Below are 25,717 nucleotides of genomic sequence, written 5' to 3' on the forward strand. Positions count from 1 at the left end.
TCTCCTCCTCCCTAATTATGTTTCAAGCTGAGCAGCGATGTTCCCACCTAACAAACTACATGGTGTCTCTCCCCTGCCTGCCCTCCCTCTCTCCTTACTCCTTGCCTTTGTGACAATTACACACCTTTCCTCCAAGACAAAGAGGAAACCCCGCTGTGGCTCCTTCATGAACCCCCCACCCCCACGAAGGCCCTCAGTCCCCTCCTCCCGCCCCCTGGATTTTACCCCTCAGTGTCCCCCCGATTTTACCCCCCTCCACTAGTGATTTACTCTCTGTCTCTTCTACTTCCCCTGACACCCCCCCCCCCGCACCGGCGTGCCCGGGCGCCCAGCCCAGCTCTCGCTCCGCTGCGTCGCGGCTCCGCGTCTCTTAGCAACGCGGAGCGGACGCGGCCCCCCGCGGCTGAAGCGCTGCCGGGCGGCACCAGCGGGCTGGGGGCGGCGGCGCCATCATGGCCTCCAAGCAAAGCAAGAAGAAGGAGCTGCTCACTCGCAACAACTCTGCGCACATCAGCGCCCCCGCCAAAGAGTAAGAGACCCGCCGCCGCCTCCTCGCCCAGAGGCCGCCCGCATGCAGCCCTCGCCGGCGGGCACCCCCTGCCCTTCGGGGATGCCCCAGCCAGCGCCCCCCTCCCTGAGCTAGCCTCCTCCCTAGAGCCAGGGGCGCAGCAGCCCGTCCCCCAGCACCCAGTGGCGCGGGGTGCCCTAGCCGGGTCCTTGCGGTGGGGGTGGGTCACTCGCTTGGCAACATTAGGAAATGGACCAGCTCCAGCTGGCTCTGGTTGGGGAAGTTGTTTTGTCTCCCCCCACCCGCCGAAGGCACAAACAGTGTCTGCACCCAGCCAGTGGACGCGCCTCCCCCCTACCCGGGAGATCTCTCTCTCTCTCTCTCTCTCTGGTTTCAGAGTCACAGCCCTGTTAGTCTGTATTCGCAAAAAGAAAAGGAGTACTTGTGGCACCTTAGAGACTAACCAATTTATTTGAGCATGAGCTTTCGTGAGCTACAGCTCACTTCATCAGATGCATACTGTGAAAACTGCAGCAGACTTTATATATACACAGAGAATATGAAACAATACCTCCTCCCACCCCACTCTCCTGCTGGTAATAGCTTATCTAAAGTGATCACTCTCCTTACAATGTGCATGATAATCAAGTTGGGCCATTTCCAGCACAAATCCAGGTTTTCTCACCCCCCCACCACACTCTCTCTCCTCTCCTCTCCACTCCACTCGCTGCTTCACCCCCCATCCCCTTCCCTCCGAGGCTTAATTACTTTGTACAGAAATCGTCCAAGTTTCCAGGAGTGGGGTTTGTATTGCGCTTGGCTCAAAGTTGCACGAGGCTCCCTGTCCTAATGCCTGAGTGTCACCAGCCTAGTTCTAGCTTCTCTGCACTTCCCTCGCCCCGTGACCGCGGCAATACGGGGCGCTGGTGTCCGTGTCGGACTCAGGAATCAGAAGGTTCCTTCTCTCTCACACGCTCCTTCCCTCTCCGCGTGGCCTTTGGCTGTTCCTGTGGACCTTTGTGGCTGCAGGGTACTTGGCACTAGGGCATCATTTGTGAATGTTGTTCTCTTTGTAGCTGTTAGAACTGGTTTGAAAAAAGAAAGCTCAGAAATGTAAACAACATTTTTGTTCAGTTTATTTTCTGCATTTATTCGGGTTTTTTTGTCATTTTTTCTGAGTTTTCCTTGGAATTTCTGTTAGTTTTCAAAGTCGACACATTTTGAAAATGAAAATACGTCACTCTGGCACTAAGCTGACCAACTAAAATTGGTGGTAAAAAAATCGAAAACCAAAACCCAATGAAAACAAATTTTGCACAACCAGCAAGGAATATTTTTCATTTAAAGTTTCTATTGTAGACTGTCCAAAACAGAAACAAATTGAAATATATATTTTTTCAAACAAAATATCTGTTTTTCAAAACAGCCTGGTTCAAATATTTTGTCCTAATGATAATGATGTCATCTGGAAACTTCTACCTAGATACATATGGCTCCCATCACCATAGTATCTGGGTACCTCTCAAATATTTAAAAATATAAATAAAAACCTCTCTTTTTTTTTTCCCATCATCAGCGCCCCCGCCAAAGAGTAAGAGACCCGCCGCCACCATGGGCCCCTTCAGAGAAATGGGTTGATTTGTTTGTAGGGATCTTTGTTTGCTTTTGTGTTAACTGACTAAATGAATATTGAATTTAGTTCAGAAAGTGGTTTATTCCAAAGCCCGTTCTTTTCTCTTGCAGGATTGAGTTCCATAGTTTAGGTCCAGCTCCTATGAAAGTTCTGCTTCTTCCATTAGGAGCATCCTACACTGGTTGACAGTTTAATTGTTCCAGTGGGTTGTAGCTGTTAAGGGAGGTCATGATTACAGAGGAAGACAGCAGGATCTCTCCATTAGCTATGATCAGCCCCATGGGGAGCTTTGAATATCAAGACATTTACTTTGAACGGGTATTCGAACCAGAAGGCAGAGCACTGGAATGTTATGTTCATGGTGCGCTGTGTTGCTACATTGACAGGCTGCTTCAATTGGAGATTTTTTAAGATTTGTGGCTTGATTCCTAGATATGAGTGTCAATATGTTCCAAATGTGTGGATTGTTATGGCTAGTTCTTTTTCTAATAGTACAGAACACAGTCTTGTGGCCAGTTGCAAACAGAAACGGGGTTTGCTGCCATAGTTTTTGGACCTAAAAGGACCCCAATGCTGTGGACTGATTTAAGAATTTGACTGTGGATGCCATCCATAGTGGGGGATGTTATAAAGGAGATCAGTTTCAAGAGCCATCTGGCATTGAAAACTTATGTGTATTATTTTTACACAAGGGGAAGACAATGCATAATGACTAGATGTTTGCTGCGTTATAAGGCACTTCGGTAGTTAAGTATAAACAACATTCGAAATATTTATGCACTGAATAGAAACACTAAGCCTCATCTCTTGAGACACTTAAAACTAGACTAGGCCGGACTAAAGCAGCAGCACACATACTATAGGGAATAATCTTGCTGTGTGAAAGTATTTATTTCTGCAAAGATAAATAAATTCCAGTAGATTGTTTTTTGATTATCTAAGTATAGAATGCCTAGTCTTTAGTCCTGGCGCTATCAGGATTCAGACCAGGGAATGGGACAAAAACAGCTTTAGAGGAACTGATGGATAAACTCTTGCTGTGTATGGATGATGGCTGACTCTGATATGAGAGAGCACTGAAAAATGGGCTGAAGACCTTCCTAGAGGGATGCACCCAATATGTAGTAATGGAAAACTACCTGTGACACTTCCTGGGGGTACACAGGGCTGTGAGTCACATAGCTGCCACCTGTACTTAGTGTGAGGAAATCTTGTCTGTGCCTGCTATGGTTCAGCTCCCCAGTTCCGCCAGGCCCAGGCAACACAAGCACTGCCCTCTAGGCCTCTCAGGCCTCATTGTCTCTGTACCCTGTGTGGGTCTCCATGGAGTGTCCAGCACCTGGCCCACTGGACACTTGCACAGTGGTGCTGGAACAATTTTTATAGTGGGGGTGCTGAAGGCGGAAACATGTATTTGGGTTGTTATTACTACTTGAAACCAAAGGGTGCTGCATACTGAAGATATGTCCTTCAATGGCTATGAGCTAATATGGTCAGGGGCATACTTGGGGCAACTCTAAACCTCTGACTACCAGAAGCAGGGAATGGAAGAGAGGGCAGATCACTCCAAATTGCCTGTTTCTGTACTTTGTCCCTGAAGCTCTGGTACTGGCTACTGTCAGAGACATGATACTGGGCAAGATGGACCATTATGGCAGTTATGTTCTTGCAGAATATTGCTCACGCAAAATCCTTTCAGTGCTTTACGGCCAGGCCTGGCTGTAATTCTCCTTTCATGAGAAAAATATGCTGTCAACTTGTTCCAGGTGAAGGATTCAGTGTGTTTCCTTACTCTCCAACATATACCAGAACAATCTTTTATCTTTATTCATAAGCAGGACACTCCCTGCTCTGTTTCATCTTGTAGATTTCACAATTTCTTATTTCACATCTGTTCCCTCCTGTCTGAAGGGAATATTTCTAAGGTATGTCACCTCCTGGTGACCTGCCTTAACTCCAAGACCTTAAGAACATAATGTTCAGTATAGGTACATAATTACATAAATATTATTCATACATACATTTTCCAGTGATTATGTCAGCCTGTGGGCTACTACTGGGTCTCATGGCACCTTTGGTGAACTATTATGTATATCCAACCCAGGGAATCCTTATAAAACCTTATGCATCTCATGTGCTGTGCCCCCCGCCCCGACCAGTTGGCAGTAATGGATCTAGTGGTGGAGGTCACAGTACCTCCACCACTAGAACTCTCACATTTGGAGTCCCACAAGGACCATTCTCTCTCTGGTCCTGTTCAACATTTACATGCAGACACTAGCTGAAATAGTGAGACAACATAGACTCAAGTGCCAGCAATATGCAGATGAGACAAAGCTCTACTTATTCTATATCACATATAGTCATACCACTAGCACTAAGATGGCCCATTGCTTGGATGAAATCAACTCATGGATGAAGAACAGTTGGTTGAAGCTGAACCCAAGCAAGACAGAAGTGATGCTGGTAGTCAGAGGAAAGCACTTTGAAGAGTTTGCATCCATGTTGCAATCTCATTTGTTTGAAGACACACACTCACAAGGAGTACTCCTGCATTCTTCACTAATGCTAAGCTCTCATATATAGTAGCATCCACAAGTAATGCTTTATATGATCTACAGTTGGTTAAGAGACTCTCTCCCATCCTGGTGGATGATGATCTGGCCTCAGTTATACATATCAGCATCTTCTGTCGGGACTACAGCGGTTCAGTATACCTGGACATGAAGTTTCCTAAGAGCTGATGATCGCTTCCAGTGATACAGAATGCTACAGTGCGGTTTACAAATCCACTCCTTGGGCATAATGGAGGAAAGAAGGATAATTATGCACCTTACCACTGTCCACTCTAAGGGCAAGACACACTTTGACCTTGCCTTCTCTAATATAAACACATCGTGTGTACATTTAATCCTGCCCCCCCACCCCCAAATTACACTGCATGCCCAATTTTGCCCCTGGAGAGAGGATGAGAAAAAGAACAAACTGTGTGTATTAGATGTTAGTCACATCAATTCGTGCACTATTGGAAGGTGCTCTTGAAATTCTTCTTTGATTCTATTGCATATGCAATTACTGGCATTTACCACACAATGTTTTTTTATCTGTTGGAGCTGGCCAACTAATATTTAGATAACTCTTTGTCCCATCTTAAATTGGTATCTTTAACCTATCTCCGTGTGATGATTCTTGGGGTACTCAGGACTGGGAGTCACCTTATTAACTCCTGCTTCCAGCGAGAAGGAGTCCTTCTTATGGTAGTAGGGTATCAGCTCCCTAACACCACCTGGGTGCTCCAGCCTTTTAGCTACTCAAGTACTCTGCTGTGGGCTATGCCAGCCCTAACTTTGCCTTGCAGATTAGTAGTAATAGATGCACCCCAATAGCCAAGTACCTTTGAATCATTCTCCTGTGACATCGAGCCCCTGATACTGTCTGCTCACAGAAATTCTAGATACACTGCACTTTTGAGTGCAGGGAATCCCAATTTACTAGTTTTACCTTAAAGCACCCATGACAGAGTGCTAGTTGTAGCACCCTGGTCACTGAGGTTGCTGTAGCACAGAGAAGACTTGGGGCTTAATTGGAACCAATCAACCTGTTACTGGTGGGGATTACTGACACTGGGTGGTAATTGCTGTGCTAGTGAGACAAATGGCTCAGTAACTTGGAGGATATATAATTGGGAGGAACGGAAAGCAGGAGAGAGCTTAGAGGGTGAGCTGGATGGAAGAGAGAAGCTATGTGAAAGGTTCCTCCTGCTGTATATCTGTGCTATGTCCTGTGCTGTTTGGAAATAGAGGATTAAAGATGCACGTAGTGGAAAAGAAACATAATGTGTGTGTGTTTGACTGAGAGACCACAAAAATAGGCCAGGCAAAACTGCTGCTCGCTGGGGAGTTGAAGAAGCACCCTGTGACATGACCATTCCTGTAAACCACACAGCACTTGTGAGCATTTATAAAATAAAAGTAGATTTCTTTAAGAAAGAGTAAAGATTTAACTAGAAGTGAGAGAAAATGGTGGAAACAAGCGGTTACAGAAAAAAACAAAATTTTTAAAACTTGAATCTGGGTCTACACTTATCAATACCGTTGCCTGTCTTATGTAATAAAGTAGGCTTCCCCCCGCACCCCCTCGAAGGTTGAGTCTGTTGCAGCACTGGCTGGTTTCACAAGAACCAGGATCCAAACATTCTGTTATATTGAAACAGTCTTTTTGCCTTGTTCATAGCCAGGGTGATCTCTTGCCTGTTATAATACTCCCTTTTATCTCCAAATGGTCTTGATAATTTGTAATTGTCTTTGATGGTTTTTCGTTGACTGTTCTGGGATGTGGAAAGAGTAGAAATAGAACCTTGCGTTACCTCACCAGCTGACTAGGGAAGGATGACAGCTCCTTCTTGCTAGAATGGGTCATCCCTGAGACACATTACTTCCTGGCAGCTAATTTCTACTGTAAATCCATAAATCATACTTTCAATATAAATACCTTATTCCTTAAATATTACCCATACGTACATCTTGCAGTGATTATGAATCTTGACAAGTTACAAGCTTTCTGTAGATACCTTATGTGTTACTCTGCGGATAAAATATCCTATAAGATGTGTTTTGTGCAGTGAGTTTATCAGGTCTGAGGTGAGAGTTTGCAAAGAATGAGGGATCCTTTGCCACCTGTGTCACTCTCCTGTCCTTTGTTTCTCTGAGTTCCCGTACTTAATGTTATGTTAGATGATCAATAGTTTTTATTTTAGCCATAGACTTACAGTTCTCACATCACAGAATCATAGAAATGTAGGGCTGGAAGGGACCTCGAGAGGTCATCTAGACCAGCACCCTACGCTGCCGCAGGACCAAGTATACATAAACCGTTGCTGTCAGATATTTGTCTAACCTGTTCTTAAAAATCCCAAATTACAGGGCTTCCACAACCTCCCTTGGAAGACTATTCCAGAGCTTAACTATCCTTATAATTAGAAAGATTTTCCTGGTATGTAACCTAAAGCTCCCTGTGACGGGTTCGGTCACAGAGAACCCCTTGGGACTGTCACCTGATGTGCTGAGATTACCTCTGAGCCCATTTTTCCTGCCAGCCTGGGACTCCAGAACCCTGCCTTTTTGAGCCAGACACGCTAGCCTGCTGCAACACAGACCCATGTCTCGTCCACGCCCCCAGAACTGCAGACTTTAACCAAAAACTGCTCAGCAGGTCACCCGTCTCCAGAACCCGGAGACCCAATTCCCAGCGGGATCCAAACCCCAAATAAATCTGTTTAACTCTGTATAAAGTTTATACAGTTACATTATGTTCACACTCATAAGCATATTTCCATAAAACATTATGGAGTGCAGCGGCACACTCCCTTGCTGCAGATTAAGCCCATTACTTCTTGTCCAGCCTTCATTGGACAAGGAGAACAATTGATCACCATCCTCTTTGTAACAGCCCTTAATATATTTGAAGAATGTTATCAGATCCCCCCTCTGTCATCTTTTCTCAAGACTAAACAGCCAGATTTAACCTTTCCTCATAAGGTCAGGTTTTCTAAACCTTTTATCATTTTTGTAACTCTCCTTTGGGTTCTCTACAATTTGTCCACATTTTCTTTAAAGTGTGGCACCCAGATGTGGACACAAAACTTCAGCTGAGGCCTCACCAGTGCCAAGTAGAGCAGGACAGTTACATCTCATGTCTTACATACAACATTTCTGTTAATACATCCGAGAATATTATTATATTTCTTAATATTAATTATTATTCTTTTTTGGAACTGTATTACATTGTTGACTCTCATTTGTGATTCACTGTAATCCCCAACTCATTTTCACGTGTACGACCACCCAGCCAGTTGTTCTGCAGTGTAGTACTTTGCACTTGTCTTTGTTGAATTTCATCTTGTACCACTTCTCCAATTCAACAAGGTCATTTGGAATTTTAATCTTGTCCTCCAAATTGCTGGCAACCGCTCCCAGCTTGGTCATCCACAAACGTTATAAGTATATTCTCCACTCCATTATCAGAGTCATTAATAAAAATATTGAATAGTACTGGACTCCTGCAGGACCGCACTAGATATGTCCTCCTAATATGACAGAGAACAATTGATAGCTATTCTTTTAATATGATCTTTGAACCAGTTGGGCACCCTCTTTATAGTAATTTCATCTAGATCACCTTTCCCTAGTTTGCTTATGAGAATATCACGTGAAACTGTGTCACAAGCTTAAATAAAATCAAAATATATCCTGTCTACAGCTTTCCCCATTCACTAGGCCAGTAACCCTGTCAAAAAAGAAATTGGTTTGGCATGATTTGTTGACAAATCCATGTTGGCTATTATCACCCAATTATATGTTCAGTAATTCCATGTTTTTTGATACATATAATTAGTATATCAAATATAATTTTTCAACATCCAACCTGTGACAATAACTTTTTATTTTCTAGTGCAGTCTTAGTTGCCTCAGTAAGGGAAAGAGATATTACCTTGATTTCCCAGGTACAAGTTCTTTAGGGGTGGGCTACCATCTGCAGATTTACCTCAGGTGAAATCCACTAAGGCAGCATTTCAAGTCATTGTCTCTGAAGAGGTAGCCTTACAATATGCTTCTTGGTTACTCCTTGGTCCTCTGAAGAAAACGACGCCTTTTCTTTGGAAACTGAAAATACTTAACTTACATAATAAAATCACTAATTCACAAGAGCTGCTATCACACAATTAAAAAAAATAATTCAAGTGAACAGAATCATCACTGTTGTTTAGCCAGAATAGCATTTTTCCTTTGATATCGCACATCAAGCATTATCAGATGAGACCACTTTAGGTAGGATAGAGAATAGCAAATATGTAATTAGTTACAGATTTTTGCTGAGAAAATGTATAAAGAGTGAGAGAAAATATTTACATTAATTATATTGAGATCTAAAACTGGAAATGGAAGGCATAGGACATGCCTCAGCTCTCACCCTAGTATAAACTAAGTGTAACTGCTATAATGGAAAGATTAAGCCAATGTAAATCCAGTGTTGTTGAGAAAGGAAGCAGATCCACAGGACCTGATTCTCATTTACATCCACCAAATACCACTTTGATAGTGTAAAGATGTCTTAAAATGCATGCTCATTTTATTAATAGATTTATAGACTTTAAGGCCAGAAGGCACTGATATGTAGGCTTGGCAAACCAGTAAATTGACCGGTCAATTGTCAATTGACCGTCTATTATTTAACAATTAAAATATTTCAGCAAGAATGCCCTGATGTAGAGAGCAGCCTGCCTTTTTGGTTACAACATGGTGCCATCTATTAGCAAGTCTACTTAATGTCTTGATCACTAACTGTACCACGTGCTAATGCCACCTGTTGTGAAAAAGGTGAACTAATTCAAAGTTGAGCATCTTGATTGGTTGGAATCTTCTAGAACAAACATATGTATGTATGTCTTTATTGTACACCAGACTATCTATGTATGTGGCAGTTTACAAAGCACATTAAACAAGTTAAAAGACGCAGTCCCTGCCTCAAAGAGTTTATAATCTAAATTGACTAGATAAATATACAGAAAATAACTCAGAAATGAACTCCCCCTACACAAAGAGAAAAGATGCACAGCCATTAAGCTCCTGAAGGAGTTGGCCTGTTGCCTACCTAGCTTAAGTGCATTTAAAAATGACTTTTTCTCTTTATAGATGCTACATGTTTGTTTTATTTCTGTTTAATTTCATTTTTTTCTTTCGTAACACTTCAGTCTTGAATGTTCACTTTTAACCTAACATCGCTAAAAAGGATAGTAACAATTATTTCAGTTTTTAAAACTTCATTTCATTGTGTTTTGCATTTTTCTGAGTTAAAAATCACTCAGTTAAATGACTTATTTTTTTGTAACTAGGCATATGTATTATCTAAGTCTAAGCTTACTGAAGACCATAACGTCTTACTCTTTTTTTATTACTGTTCTGCTAAGTTAGTGCTTTAAAATATGACCATTTTTGACAATATTTGACTGGTCTGTTGACCAATTATTTTTGGACTGGTCAAATGCCCAAACCTATTACTATGATAATCTAAACTGACCTCCTTCATAACACACGCCATAGAACTTCACCCAGAAATTTCTGCATCAAGCCAGAACCTCAGTTTGAGCTATAGCATATCTTTTAGAAAGACATTTGTTCACACTTTCAGCCTCTTCTGCCAGCATGATGTAGAGTGGGCTTAATATAAGTGAGAATCAGGCCCGTTGTCTCAGGGGTCAGAGATAAAAGCCTAAATGATGTGATTTATGTGCACATATTGTATCTTCTTAAATTAGCTGCTGCTCTGGCATGCACTAGCAGACTGATTTTTTTTTACTTGATTCACAGCACAAATTGTAGCATAGGACAGGATCAAGCTCTCTTTCTTTGTTACTGACAGTATACAGCAGAGGTGGGCAAACTACGGCCCACGGGCCACATCCGGCTCAAGGGACCTCCTGCCTGGCCCCTGAGCTCCTGGTCTGGGAGGCTAGCCCCGGCCCCTCCCCTGCTGTCCCCTGCTGCCCCCCGCAGTTGCAGAGCCGCGGCCTGACCCGGTGTTCTGGGCAGCGCAGCTGGAGTGCCGCCAGCCACCAGTGCTCTATGCTGCGTGGTAAGGAGGGCAGGGAGCAGCGGGGGTTGGATAGAGGGCAGGGGAGTTCGGGGTGGTGGTCAGGGAGTGTGGATAAGGGCAGTGGTGAGCTGGAGCCGGTTCCCACCAGTTCGCTAGAACCAGTTGTTAAATTTAGAAGCCCTTTTAGAACCGGTTGTTCCGCGCGGGACAACCGGTTCTAAAAGGGCTTCTAAATTTAACCGGCCAAAAGTGGTGCCTTAGGCACCGACTCCATGGGTGCTCCAGCCATGGAGCACCCTAAGGGAAAATTTGGTGGGTGCAGAGCACCCACCGGCAGCTCCCCTCCTGGCCCTGTTTCCAGTCCCAGCCCCAGCTCACCTCTGCTCCACCTCCGCCTCCTCCCCTGAACGCGCCGCCCCGCTCTGCTTCTCTGCCCCCTACCCCAGGCTTCCCGTGAATCAGCTGTTCGCGCGGGAAGCCAGGGCAGGCTGAGAAGCAGTCTGTGGCTTCCCGCTCAGGCCCAGGGAGGTGGAGGTGAGCTGGGGTGGGGGGCACAAGGAGGGCCACCCGCACCGCAGCAGGTAACCCAATGGGGAGGGGCACGCAGGGGAATTGCTCCCCGCCCCAGTTCACCTCCGCCACCCTTGGCCTGAGCGGGAAGCTGCCGCCTGCTTCTCAGCCCTCCCCGGCTTCCCACTGAACAGCTGATTCGCGGGAAGCCGACAGGTGGAGAAGCAGGGCTGGGCGGTGCATTCAGGGGAGGAGGAGGAGCGGAGGTGAGGTGAGCTGGGGCCAGGCGCAGGGTGGGGAGCTGCCAGTGGGTGCTCTGCACCCACGAAATTTTCCCCATGGGTGCTCCAGCCCCGGAGCACCCAGGGAGTTGACGCCTAGGGCACCACTTTTGATGTGATCATTGGGGGAGCGGCCGCTCCCCGTGCTCCTTCCCATCTATGCTCCCCTGCCCCTAGGAGCCAAAGGGACCTGCCGGATGCTTCCTGGGAGCTACCCCAGGTAAGCACCTCTGGGACTCCCCGCCTCGCCCCCCGGCAGGTTCCTCTGGCTCTTAGGGGTGGGGTAGGCACCCACTACGGTGGCCCACGAGATCGACTGGCCCAAGGGACAGGGGAGGGGGTGGATGGGGCAGGGGTCCTGGAGGGGGGGGGCGTCAAGGAACGTGGGGGGGTTGGATGGGGCAGGAGTCCCGGGGGGGCGGGTTGAGCAACGACCCCCTTGTGGGGTGAGGAGGGAACCTGTTGTTAAGATTTTGGCGGCTCATCACTGGATAAGGTCAGGGCGGTCAGAGGGCAGGGAACAAGGGGTTGGATGGGGCAGGAGTCCCGAAGGAGCTGTCAGGGGGCAAGAAGCAGAGGGGTCGGATAGGAGCTGGGGGCTGGGCCATGCCTGGGTGTTTGGGGAGACAGCCTCCTCTAACCGGCCCTCCATACAATTTTGGAAACCCGATGTGGCCCTCAGGCCAAAACGTTTGCCCGCCCCTGGTGTACAGTGATGGCCACAAAAGCTGGCAACACTAAAAATCCATTTGACAAACAACCTGAAGTTGTAGTAATTCTTGTATTGTTTTGCACACTACCCTATCCCTGATTACTTTTTTGTCAGCTTCTTAATATGATTAAGATCTTTTGGATGTATGAAGCCTGTTTATAAAGCATAAGTTGAAAAAGCATCAGGTTAGTACAACATATATCTCTTCTAGTTCAACAAACCATCAGTTAAGCCTTCTGGTCTAAGCTGTGAGGAAGTTCTGTTGAACCAGAAATAGTGCATTTAAATCAAGAGAAAGAGGTGACAGCTTGTTCTAATCTATTAAGAAGTGATATTTTTATCTTGAAGCAAACATTTTACAAGGAAACTTGTTTTCCTCATGAGAAAACAAGGGTGCAGTTTCTTGCTACTCCTTTCGTGGCCTGTATTTCTGCCTCTGCACATGTGATGCTGATTACTGTTAATGAGTTATGCATGTATAATCACAGCAGAATGTATTTGGTTTCTGCAACAGAAATGCTAGAAGCAGGACTTTATAATGATTTTGAAAGTTTTAACAGAATACAGAATATATTATCTTACTAGTTTTAAAAATAGCTACTTCAGTTTACTTTTTAGGAGAATTTTTATTTGTTTAGAAAATAGATACTTTATTAATATAATATTTATTGTTGAATACTGTGTTGCAAAATAGCTACTAAATCAAATGCTTTCAGATTTTCCTTTCAGTATTCTATTTTAGATTGAGTAATTCTTTGTTCTTTGCCAGAATTGATAAAGACTGAATTAGAAAACTAAAATGGAAAACTGAATTTTGGACTATGAAATCATGTATAAGTTAATGCCATTTTTCATAAGCAATATAAGTAAACCATAATAATGGCATTCTTTCTAGGCCGATTACCAGATCTAGTAGACTCTCTCAACAGGATCGTCATTGTGTTGAGCACACCTTGGGGCTTCAATCATGAAAGACCTGGAGAGAAATCTTGGTCCCATTGAAGTCAATGGGACTTTTACCATTGATTTCAGTGGGACCAGTACTTCACTTCTGAGGTGATGAGTGCCTTCTGTGAGATGCTGATTGGCCTTAACTCCCATTGGAGTGGGTGTTGATAGCACTTGACACACTACGTAATTGGGCCTTATATTCCTCCCCTAAATATCCAAAATGTTCCAATGTTCTTAGTCCTTTCAATGGGTGCTTTGAATCCAACATCTCAGTGTATCAGCCCTGCTGTACCACACAGGTTTTATTCATTTTAGTGTGCAGGAGAATCTGCAACAGGTTACATATTCAGGTTCTGAACTACAGCCTACTGAAGTCAGAATCTTTCCAGTGACTTCAATAGACTTTAGATCAGGCCCACAGGGAGGAGGTTAGGGTTACTAACTCTGATTTGCCAGATATGTGGTTTTTGAAAATCTGTGCTATGTCTGTCATAGAAATAAAAAACACTTTTTCTTCCACCCTATCAGTGAAATCTTGACCAGTGGAAACATTCTGGATGGTGGAAATAGTCTATTTCTGATGCAGAGTTTTTTATTGATATTACAGAAAAGATTGTCCTTATTTGCAGAAATATGTCAAGAAGAGACAAATGCCATTTCTTCTCTGGAAGCTAAGACTTGCTTGTTGCAAGTTGGACTTATGCCTCTCATGCCCAGTAAAATCCAACAGGGCTAGGCATGGATTATGAGTGGTCTGCTTTTGGATGAATTTATTAATGCCTCCCTGTGCCATGCCAGCTATTCACAAAGAAGTAGTCATTAAGCCCACAACCCTTGACATTTAAAATTTTGTCAGCTATCACAGTATTATTAACTTTTTCTTTTTGAGTAAACTTACTGAATGTTGTAGCAAAGTAATTTTACCAGATAGAGTTCTCAGACTTTCTTGACTCTTTTCAATCTGGCATACAGTCTGTGTGGCATGAAGATAGCACTATTTTGTTTATGATGATTTCGTCCTAGTGACAAACAGAGGTCAAATGTCCATGGTGATTGTTTTAGATCTGTCTGCTGTCTTTGACCACTGGGTATTGTTGAGCTCTCTGTTGAACCCTGGTTAGGGTTGATCTGCTCTTTCCTCTCAGATCTTGGAGGCCAGTGTTGGACATCTGTTTATCAAGGGGGCTTTCACACAGCTTCATTCTGTTACCCCTTTTGTTCAATATGTTTGCAAGACAATTTTGGCCATGTTTCAGTCAATATGCAAGTGATGTGTAACTCTAGTCTACAAAACTCAGATGGCATATTTCAGAGTAGCAGCCATGTTAGTCTGTATTCGCAGAAAGAAAAGGAGTACTTGTGGCACCTTAGAGACTAACAAATTTATTTGAGCATACGCTTTCATGAGTGAGCTGTAGCTCACGAAAGCTTATGCTCAAATAAATTTGTTAGTCTTTAAGGTGCCACAAGTTCTCCTTTTCTTTTTTCAGATGGCATAGTCGCACTGCTGTCCCTATGACAGAGAAGGATATGGAGGATCACAAGATGGGTGAGAAAATATCATCCTGTAAGTTTAGTAGTCTGCAGTAATTGCAAGGCAGGTTATTTCTGATTATCTCACTTTTCTAATGGGCGTCTGTTGCTGCAGTAAAATTTTGTTTTACATTGTTTTCCTACTGTTAAGTGGTATTTGTTGCTATCTAATACATACCTGAAATTATGTGACTTATCATAGAAGTACTAATAGTTTAAAAATGAACAATGATTAATAAACTTTAAAGTTATTTTGAGAAAGAAGCCCTGAAAATTGTGAATTAATTCTACAAACACTGCTGCTATCTTTTATATTCATAATCCATACATGACCAGGCTATTTTAGGTTCTATAAAGGTAATGCATACAGGCAGCCATAAAATATAATTTGATCACCCTAAATTTTCAGGCTGGTTTGCCTGAGAGGTTGGATTTTTTTAAATCTTTCACTCAGCTTTTACAGTCTGATTCAACACAACATATCTGAGCCCATATAAGGCTATAGATGTTGCCTGTACAGCAGACATTATTGGAGAAGTATATAGTGATGCTTTTAGTTAAGGTTGCCAAACACTTAATTGGTGTTGGTTAGCCAATTATGATCTGCCACTTGTTAAAAGAATGGAGCTGTATGTTGCTATGCGTGAAGGAAGGAGGTACAGAAGAGGTGGAGCAACAGGACCATCTGAAAAGGGCCACCAGTTTGTGAACTACACATTCTTTTTCGAAGTTGGGACTCTTTGCCGCTTTTACAGATCCAGACTAACACGGCTACCCCTCTGATCTTTGTCGAAGTTGACCACTTAAGGTTCTTTCCTTCCCATTCCCCTTGATTTTACATTATCTCGGTCAAGGTGTCTGCATGGCTCAAGTGCATGAGTAGCATAGACTGGTAAGGACACAAACCCCAAACTCATTGATGAAATCTAAGTATAGAACTCACAATCAAGTGTAAACTCCTCAGGCACTCTACCACTCTAACCACAGAGTCACAGACAGTCGCCATGGGTACTCCGATCTATCTTGCTACCGAGGCAAGCTTGTCTTTGTGACCGATGGTCCCTTGCACCAAAAATCACAACAATATTCAGGTTACCCCCCAGCCCCAAAAGACTAGTCGCTTACCCCAGATCAATTGCAGTTTAGATCTTACACCAAAGACAGTGCTTATAAAGATTTATTAACTAAGTAAAAGGAAATGAGTTATTTACAAGGTTAAATCAGGTAAACATATACACACAAATGAGTTACAGTCTTAGGGCTAGTCTACACTGGCAACGTTAAAGTGCTGCCATGGCAACGTTAAAGTGCTGCCATGGCAACGTTAAAGCGCTGCCATGGCAGTGCTTTAACATAGCTTGTGTAGTCATGGCAGAGTGCTGGGAGAGCTCTAAAAAACCCACGTCCACAAGGGGCATAGCTACCAGCGCTGGTGCACTGTCTATACTGGCGCTGTACAGTGTTCATAGAATCATAGATTCATAGAATGTCAGGGTTGGAAGGGACCCCAGAAGGTCATCTAGTCCAACCCCCTGCTCAAAGCAGGACCAATCCCCAATTAAATCATCCCAGCCAGGGCTTTGTCAAGCCTGACCTTAAAAACTTCTAAGGAAGGAGATTCTACCACCTCCCTAGGTAACGCATTCCAGTGTTTCACCACCCTGCTAGTGAAAAAGTTTTTCCTAAAATCCAACCTAAACCTCCCCCACTGCAACTTGAGACCATTACTCCTCGTTCTGTCATCTGCTACCACTGAGAACAGTCTAGATCCATCCTCTTTGGAACCCCCTTTCAGGTAGTTGAAAGCAGCTATCAAATCCCCCCTCATTCTTCTCTTCTGCAGACTAAACAATCCCAGTTCCCTCAGCCTCTCCTCATAACTCATGTGTTCCAGACCCCTAATCATTTTTGTTGCCCTTCGCTGGACTCTCTCCAATTTCTCCACATCCTTCTTTAGTGTGGGCCCAAAACTGGACACAGTACTCCAGATGAGGCCTCACCAATGTCGAATATAGGGGAATAATCACGTCCCTCGATCTGCTGGCTATGCCCCTACTTATACATCCCAAAATGCCATTGGTCTTCTTGGCAACAAGGGCACGCTGTTGACTCATATCCAGCTTCTCGTCCACTGTCACCCCTAGGTCCTTTTCCGCAGAAGTGCTGCCTAGCCATTCGGTCCTTAGTCTGTAGCGGTGCATTGGATTCTTCTGTCCTAAGTGCAGGACCCTGCACTTATCCTTGTTGAACCTCATCAGATTTCTTTTGGCCCAATCCTCCAATTTGTCTAGGTCCCTCTGTATCCTATCCCTACCTGCCACTGTATCTACCACTCCTCCTAGTTTAATATCATCCACACATTTGCTGAGAGTGCAATCCACACCATCCTCCAGATCATTTATGAAGATATTGAACAAAACCGGCCCCAGGATCGACTCTTGGGGCACTCCACTTGATACCGGCTGCCAACTAGACATGGAGCCATTGATCACTACCCGTTGAGCCCGACAATCTGGCCAACTTTCCACCCACGTTATAGTGCATTCATCCAGCCCATACTTCTTTAACTTGCTGACAAGAATACTGTGGGAGACCGTGTTGAAAGCTTTGCTAAAGTCAAGAAACAATACATCCACTGCTTTCCCTTCATCCACAGAACCAGTAATCTCATCATAGAAGGCGATTAGATTAGTCAGGCATGACCTTCCCTTGGTGAATCCGTGCTGACTGTTCCTGATCACTTTCCTCTCGTGTAAGTGTTTCAGGATAGATTCCTTGAGGACCTGCTCCATGATTTTTCCAGGGACTGAGGTGAGGCTGACTGGCCTGTAGTTCCCAGGATCCTCCTCCTTTCCTTTTTTAAAGATGGGCACTACATTAGCCTTTTTCCAGTCATCCGGGACTTCCCCCGTTCGCCACGAGTTTTCAAAGATAGTGGCCAATGGCTCTGCAATCACAGCCGCCAACTCCTTTAGCACTCTCGGATGCAATGCATCCGGCCCCATGGACTTGTGCACGTCCAGCTTTTCTAAATAGTCCCTAACCACCTCTTTCTCCACAGAGGGCTGGCCACCTACTCCCCATGCTGTGTTGCCCAGCGCAGCAGTCTGGGAGCTGATGTTGTTCGTGAAGACAGAGGCAAAGAAAGCATTGAGTATATTAGCTTTTTCCATATCCTCTGTCACTAGGTTGCCTCCCTCATTCAGTAAGGGGCCCACACTTTCCTTGGCTTTCTTTTTGTTGCCAACATACCTGAAGAAACCCTTCTTGTTACTCTTAACATCTCTTGCTAGCTGCAACTCCAGGTGTGATTTGGACCTCCTGATTTCATTCCTACATGCCCGAGCAATATTTTTATACTCTTCCCTGGTCATCTGTCCAATCTTCCACTTCTTGTAAGCTTCTTTTTTATGTTTAAGATCCTCAAGGATTTCACCGTTAAGCCAAGCTGGTCTCCTGCCATATTTACTATTCTTTCGACACATCGGGATGGTTTGTCCCTGTAACCTCAACAGGGATTCCTTGAAATACAGCCAGCTCTCCTGGACTCCTTTCCCCCTCATGTTATTCCCCCAGGGGATCCTACCCGTCAGTTCCCTGAGGAGGTCGAAGTCTGCTTTCCTGAAGTCCAGGGTCCATATTCTGCTACTTACCTTTCTTCCCTGTGTCAGGATCCTGAACTCGACCAACTCATGGTCACTGCCTCCCAGATTCCTATCCACTTTTGCTTCCCGTACTAATTCCTCCCGGTTTGTGAGCAGCAGGTCAAGAAGAGCTCTGCCCCTAGTTGGTTCCTCCAGCACTTGCACCAGGAAATTGTCCCCTACATTTTCCAAAAACTTCCTGGATTGTCTATGCACCGCTGTAGTGCTCTCCCAGCAGATATCAGAATGATTAAAGTCGCCCATGAGAACCAGGGCGTGCAATCTAGTAGCTTCTGCGAGTTGCCGGAAGAAAGCCTCATCCACCTCATCCCCCTGGTCTGGTGGTCTATAGCAGACTCCCACCACTACATCACTCTTGTTGCTCACACTTCTAAACTTAATCCAGAGACACTCAGGTTTTTCTGCAGTTTCATACCGGAGCTCTGAGCAGTCATACTGCTCCCTTACATACAGTGCTACTCCCCCACCTTTTCTGCCCTGCCTGTCCTTCCTGAACAGTTTATAACCATCCATAAGAGTACTCCAGTCATGTGAGTTATCCCACCAAGTCTCTGTTATTCCAATCACGTCATAATTCCTTGACATCACTAGGACCTCCAGTTCACCCTGCTTGTTTCCAAGGCTTTGTGCATTTGTATATAGGCACTTGAGATAACCTGTGTTGAAATTTTCTGCACTCAGAGGGGTGTTTTTTCACACCCCATGAGCAAGAAAGTTAAAGTGCTATAAAGTGCCCATGTAGACAAGCCCTTAGGTTCAAGCCCTTAGGCACTAGTGGAATTTGTAGTATGTGCAGACCAGCAAGAGCATCTCTCACCATCACTACAACTGCTAATCTCTGAAGGTGAAAAATCTTTGAGGTGGGGAGTTCTATCCTGTCTCATACCAGGAACACAAGAAAGATGGTATCTTTCTTTAGAGGTAAAAAGCTTACTTCCAAAATAGTTTATATCCTATTGCTGCTGAAGTGTTTGTCCCTTGCTTGCAATGATCAGTAGAGATTTGCTTTTAAGGATTATGTTTTCAAAGGCAGGAAAGAATTTCACACGACTTAGAGTGCCGCTTGGTTGTAAACAAAGTATGTTGCAGATGGTGGGAATGCCATTTATAACCAGATCAATGTGCCAGTGTGCTAAACTGACTGAATTCCCTTGATGATGCAAGACGGAGATTTTGCTTATATACGTTTAGTGTCTCATTTTAGAAATGTCATTATTTTACAGATCTGAATATAGTGAACATTTGGCTACTAAATATTGTGTTATCTCCTGCTTTCAATCTCTTATTTTTTCTACAATAGTTAAGGTTAAGATTTTGTCACAGATATTTTTAGTAAAAGTTACAGACAGGTCACAGGCAAAAAAGAAAAATTCACGGAAGCCGTGACCTGTCTGTGACTTTTACTAAAAATATCCCTGACAAAATGGGGATCTGCGGGTCCTCACACTGCCTGAAGTGGGGCAGCTGTGCAGGGGCTAGGAGCCACCTTCAGCAGATGGGAGCTCCAAGGTACCTCTGCTGCCTGCAGCTCTGGGGGTCCCACACTGCCCATGGGGGCTGGGAGCTGCAGGGTACCCCTGCTACCTGCAGCTCTGGGGGCTGCAGTGGCCGGGAGCTCACGGGTTCCCCTGCTGCCTGCATTGGTCAGGAGCTCGTGGGGTTCCCCGCCGCTTGCAGTGGCTGGGAGCTGCAGGGTACCTGGCTGCCTGCTGCGGCTGGGAGCTACAGGAGCCACCAGAGGCGCGGGGAGGGAGCGGGTACCCTGCAGCTTCCTACCTCCGTGGGCGGTAGGGGACTCTTCAGCTCCTGACCACCTCAGGCTGAAGTCATGGAGGTCGCTGGAAGTCACGGATTCCATGAATTCTGTGACCTCCATGACTAAATCGTAGCCTTAAGAATAGTTAATGCACGTATGTAGCATTTTATATTTCTCCATATATGTTGTTGCCCTGTAGCAGAGGCAGAGACAGAATTCAATCCTCCAGGGCAGTATTCAACAATGAGGCTATCCTTTCTTTCCTAAAGGGAAGAGGTGTTGCCTTATATATCAAAGATATATACGCTTAGACTGAGATTGAGATGGAATAGGAGACAGACTTGTTGAAAGTCTCTGGGTAAGGATAAAAGGGGTAAAAACAAGGTGATGTCATGGTAGGGGTCTGCTGCAGACCACCTAACCAGGATGAAGAGGTGGATGAGGCTTTTTTTTTAAAACCACTAACAGAATCATCCAAAGCACAGGACTTGGTGGTGATGGGGACTTCAACTACCCAAACATCTGTTACGAAAATAACACAGTAGGGCATAGATTATCCAACAAGTTCTTGGATAAGGCCTCAACTGGAGTATTGCGTCCAGTTCTGGTGCCACATTTCAGGAAAAATGTGGACAAATTGGAAAAAGTACAGAGAAGAGCAACAAAAAAGATTAAAGGTTTAGAAATCATGAATCCAATGAGGGAAAAATGAAAAAAATAGGAGGTTGTGGAATCTTTATCATTTGAGGCTTTTAAGAGCAGGATAGACAAACACCTGTCAGGGATGGTCTAGAAAGATAATAGTCCTGCCTTGAGTGCAGGGGACTGAACTAGAAGACATCTCGAGGTCCCTTCCAGTCTGTGATTCTTTTCCTGCAATCCCCTACCTCCTTTACTACAGACCTTCCAACTTCTGCAATAAATGAGACAGTTGTCTTACAGACAACAGCCTAATTCACAACACAACCATGATTCATTTTAAGAGCAGGTTCATCCTGTACACTGAATGAAGCAGGGGCAGACATCTGCCACTAGAGCTGATGGTGTAACCACTAGTAGTAGTATGTTGTCATGCTCTGTGTAGACCAGCCACTAGAGGGAGATGTGACACACTTTGCCGGCGGGTTTCACATACATTTGCTGACAAAAGAGGAATAGTGAGACTTGAGAATCTTGAGTTCCATCCAAAGCTTTGGAGAGAAATGTGCTTTAGTAGCCACAGTTACCCTCAAGCTTGACCCCTTCTGCTCATTGCCTCCACCAAGTCCCTGTCCCCGTTCTATTTTTCCCTACCCCTGGCTTCTTTCCCAGTCCCAGTCTCCACTCCTCAGGCTTCTCATTCCAGTCTCTGTCTTCTTGCCCAGCCAGTCCCAATTACCTCCTTCCAACTCATCATCTGATCTGTCTCTCCCCTCTCACACTCTTCTCTCAGTCTCACCAGGTTCCTTGTCCCAATCTACTCCTTTCCCTCTCTGCTCTCCAATCCAGCTCTTGTGCCTTCTGCATTTGAGTCAGATAGCTTCCTCCTCTACATTGCCTGGGTGCCAGCTGGGGACTAATTGAGAGCCCAGGACAGACAGGCTCCCTGCTCTCACTTCTGGTGCCTGGCTCTGATACTTCCCAGGAGCACTCAAAGCTGCGAGGCACCAAGCTACCCCCACCTGACCTTAGTGTGAGGAAGCTTGTCTGTGCTTGCTCAGGGTCAGCGGCCCAACTCTCCTGGCCACGGGCAACACAAGCACTACCCTCTTGGCCTATGCAGACCCCTCTTTACAGGTTAGCAATAGTCATACACCTATTCCAACTCCATACTGCTTCCAAGCAACTCCCTGGAGTGTCCAGCCCCTGGTCTACCAGACACTGTCAATATTCACACATGTGTTGCTTCCAAAGGAACAGTACACTCCAGCTTACCAGTTCCACTTACTCAGATCATTGCTCCACTGAACACACAGCACTTAGATATGTTTATAGTGATATCAAGTATAAGTTTATTTTAAAAAGCAAAGATTGAAGTAATCACAAATAGAAGTATTGGAAACAAATAGCTACATATAAAACAAAATCATAACATGCATTCTGGGAGGGTCAGGGCTCCCGGTGGGGTGGGGTCAGGATTTCTGACCCTCGGGAGCAGCAGGGCTCAGGGCTTTAGATCTTGGGGGAGTGCTGGGGCTCAGGGGTTCAGCCCTGCAGCTCTACTCCTGGTTTCAGCCTCACAGGGGGTGCTGGGCTTCGGTGCCGTGGCTTAGTTGCCAGCTTCTGTCTTGGGAGGGGAATGGGGATGCCAGGGTTCGGGCTCCACAGGGCTACACTCCTGGTTTCAGCTGGAGGGGGGGCGTTGGGGCTCGTGGGATCTTCCCTTATGGATACTACAGAAAATTTGGGAAACAGAGCACATGAACGCTGTAGGACAAAATCTAACACCTTTTGTTTGCTTTTGCAAAACTTGAGTTTAGATCACCTTTGCCTTGAGGATTGCCTTTACTTGCCCTTCACTGCACCCTGGAGACCATTGTCATACATGACTCTAGACTGCTGACAATGCTATGGCAAGAAGATCCTTATGCACAGCTGTTGACACAGCCTACAGAATCTAGCACTGAAATGAGGCATATCTGATCCCCAACATATGCATGCACTTTTCCTCAGACCTGAGTGACAGCGCTCCCAGCCTGCTCCAATTAATCACTTCACCATTCAGTATAGCTACACCTAACAGCTGAAGTGCATGCAGAAAAATGCAACAAATAAAATATGTGCAAATGGCACATTCTCTTAGTCATTGTTCATGTCTATTTATGGCACTCTCTCTCACTGAACTGTTCTCAGTGGCTATTGACAGCTGTAGGAAAACATTTAAAGCTCCATTATGGGTGTGGCCTGTACCTTAAAGTATTTCCTGGTTTTCAGAAGTTTGTTTGCTTTACCATATCTGTTCACTTTCTGGTTTTCAGGGGTTTGAATGTAGCTGAACTTGACATTCTGGAAGATCACAAGGCACCCTGGGCAATCTTAATTCTGTGTTAACGAAGTTTTGGCTTTCAGTTACCAAGTCAATTCCCAGACTGGAAACACTGCCCAGGAGACAATGAGAGAAGCTGCTAATATAGCCCATATCTTATCTTCCATTGGGATTGTATGGTTGAGTTCATGGTTCATGCCTTATCTTTTTGTACATTTTCATGTAAAATGGATAAAGCTTTTACACAAATGCACAAAAGGTATATTTGGGTGGAGCCAGGTGCCAGCAATACCAGTCACTAAGTAGATAAACTGCCATTGAGAAGATAAGCAATGGCTAATGTAGCATGTCACTGAGGAATAGGAAGTGAACTCCAGACTCTCTTACTTCTGTGTGTCTCAGACATTAGTCATAAGAATACCCAATTCAAGAGGACTGGCTTATTTAAACGGCAGGAATCTGGTCCCAGAGCTCAGGCTTTGCACTGCTGAACCAGTCGTCTGGCTCATTTCAATTGTTTTCCCCCGGCTGATATCATAAGGAAAGCGTGAAATCCTTTCTACCACTTACTTGCCATAAAATGGATGACATGAAGGAAGCCCTAACAAATTTAGCAACTAAAGTAGCAAGCTTGCTAGAAAATGGTTGGTTACATGAAGGATGATGAAGGATTAAAGAGAAAAGCTGAAAAAATTAAACAGTTGAGATCTGCAAAGAAAGTAGGCTCTTTGCAACATGTGTCTAAAGAATGATTAGGGATTTAGGGAAAAGAGTTAAAAAGGTGGTAAGGTATTTGCAGAAACTGAAAATCCTGATAAACACTAATGAAGAATAAATGGATCTATTGGAATTCATGAGATTCAAGGGGAAGATTTGGTACCAAGTATGGATGAGGAAAAGGCTCTTGTATACACTGAAGGCTCTAGCAGGATCCTTATGTGAAGCCGTTAAGGAGATAGTGTAGGCACCACTAATGTACTATTAGACCTGTTTGTCCTTTCTGTATGTTACAAGTGGCCAAAAATAAAGGAGACTTATTTCACAATGGGGAAAAGGTTGTATGTCCTTTCTACAATTTAGCTCGGTAAGCAAAAGGCAAAGAAAGGAAATGAACCAAATAAAAATGTTTGCAAGGGAGGGAAGCAACCCAGCCATCATTCCCACCAAAACTGTTTGTGAATGTCTGCTTGCACTTGGACTAATTAGAAATAAAGCCCAGCTGGGGTAGGACAGGGCTTGTGGTCCATAAAGAGCTGGGTGAGGCCAGTTGTAGGAGGAGGCTGAATAAAGATACTCTCTCTGGGAAGAAGCCTGAAGGAAGTCTGAGAAGGAGAAAGGCCAGATAAGCTTCTCCAGGGGCGGGCTAGAGGCTTAGCTGGAGTCTCCCTGAACTCCTGAGTAAGGGAAGGAGTGGGCCAGCCCTAAGATCATGGGGTGGGCTAAGGCACAGAAGGATGGTCAAAAGTATGCCTGTGATGGACTGGGTGTCAGCTGAGCCGAGCTAGGCTGAAAGTTTGGTTTTTGTGTACGTAATTTTAAGACTTCGGTAAAATTAGTCTGGATGGAGCACCAGAACAGTCCTATGCCTGCAGTAGGCCAAAAGATAGAGGGGTGAAACTGAGGCACAGCTGCTGAAATGCCACCGCTAGCTAAAAGAGGGGGTGTTGTGGTGACAGCTTGCTATGCAAAGGAGTTGTTTAGGGGTATATTTGCCTAGTAGTGGCACAGCCGTGGTTCTGTAGCTGTGCCGCTGTAGCACAGATGCTTCCTACGCTGATGGAAATCAGTGGTTCTCAAACGTATTTGATTGGGCACCCCTTCTTGGTGTGTGTGTAGTCATTTATTACCTCCCCCCAGTACACATACCTCCACCCAGCTCTGAAGGCAGAGCAGAGAGCAGGGGCTGCTGGCCACGTGCCCAGCTCTGAAGGCAGCGCCATGCCAGCAGCAGCACAGAAGAAAGGGTGGCAATGTGAAAAGTGATATTGAGGAATATCACTTTTCACAGAAGACTTAGCTCCCCATTGCCACCCTTACTTCTGCGCTGCTGCTGCCACCCCAGGCTGACAGCTGGAGCACCACCACCTCCAGGTGAGGGATTGGGCAGGTGGGGATGGAGAGCCTGAACCTGGGCTACTTCCTGGTGAGAGATTGAGGGGCAGGGGGAAGGAGAGCTTGGGTGCTGAGGCTCTGGTTGTTCCCTTTATCCATGCCTCCTGGATGTGCACGGCCCTTCTGCATGAGTCCCAGCCACCTGGGGCTGACAGCCAAAGCTCTTTTGGGGGGGGGAGAAGGGCACACAGCTTGCGCCTCCCTTAACACATTCCTATGCTTCCCTTGAGAGGTCTGCCTCACAGTTTGAGAACAGCTGATGTAGTTAATCCACCTCTTCGAGAGAGGGCAGCTAAATCAACAGAAAAAATCTTCTGTCAACCTAGCTATGTCTATGCAGGGGGGTTAGGGCGACTTAGCTGTGTAATACAGGGTTTGATATCTTTCACAGGCCTGAGCTACATAGCTAGGTCATTGTCATTTTTAGGTGTAGACCTGGCCTAGATCAATTTTGAAAAGAGCAAAAATAATGAACATCATGAATACTGAAACATCTAAT

General features: G+C 45.0%; 1 protein-coding gene across 1 annotated transcript in view; it reads left to right on the forward strand.

Moving 5' to 3' along the window:
• The first annotated feature begins 452 nt into the window (after positions 1-452).
• The window catches only part of ADGB (androglobin), a 238,561-nt gene continuing 213,296 nt past the window's right edge, over positions 453-25,717 (forward strand). Inside the window, exon 1 of the mRNA XM_077811784.1 lies at positions 453-529. Coding sequence (XP_077667910.1) covers positions 453-529 — 77 coding nt within the window. The remainder of the gene's footprint in view (positions 530-25,717) is intronic.

Source organism: Eretmochelys imbricata, chromosome 3 (assembly GCF_965152235.1).
Source record: "Eretmochelys imbricata isolate rEreImb1 chromosome 3, rEreImb1.hap1, whole genome shotgun sequence".
In the NCBI taxonomy this organism is placed as follows: domain Eukaryota; kingdom Metazoa; phylum Chordata; order Testudines; family Cheloniidae; genus Eretmochelys; species Eretmochelys imbricata.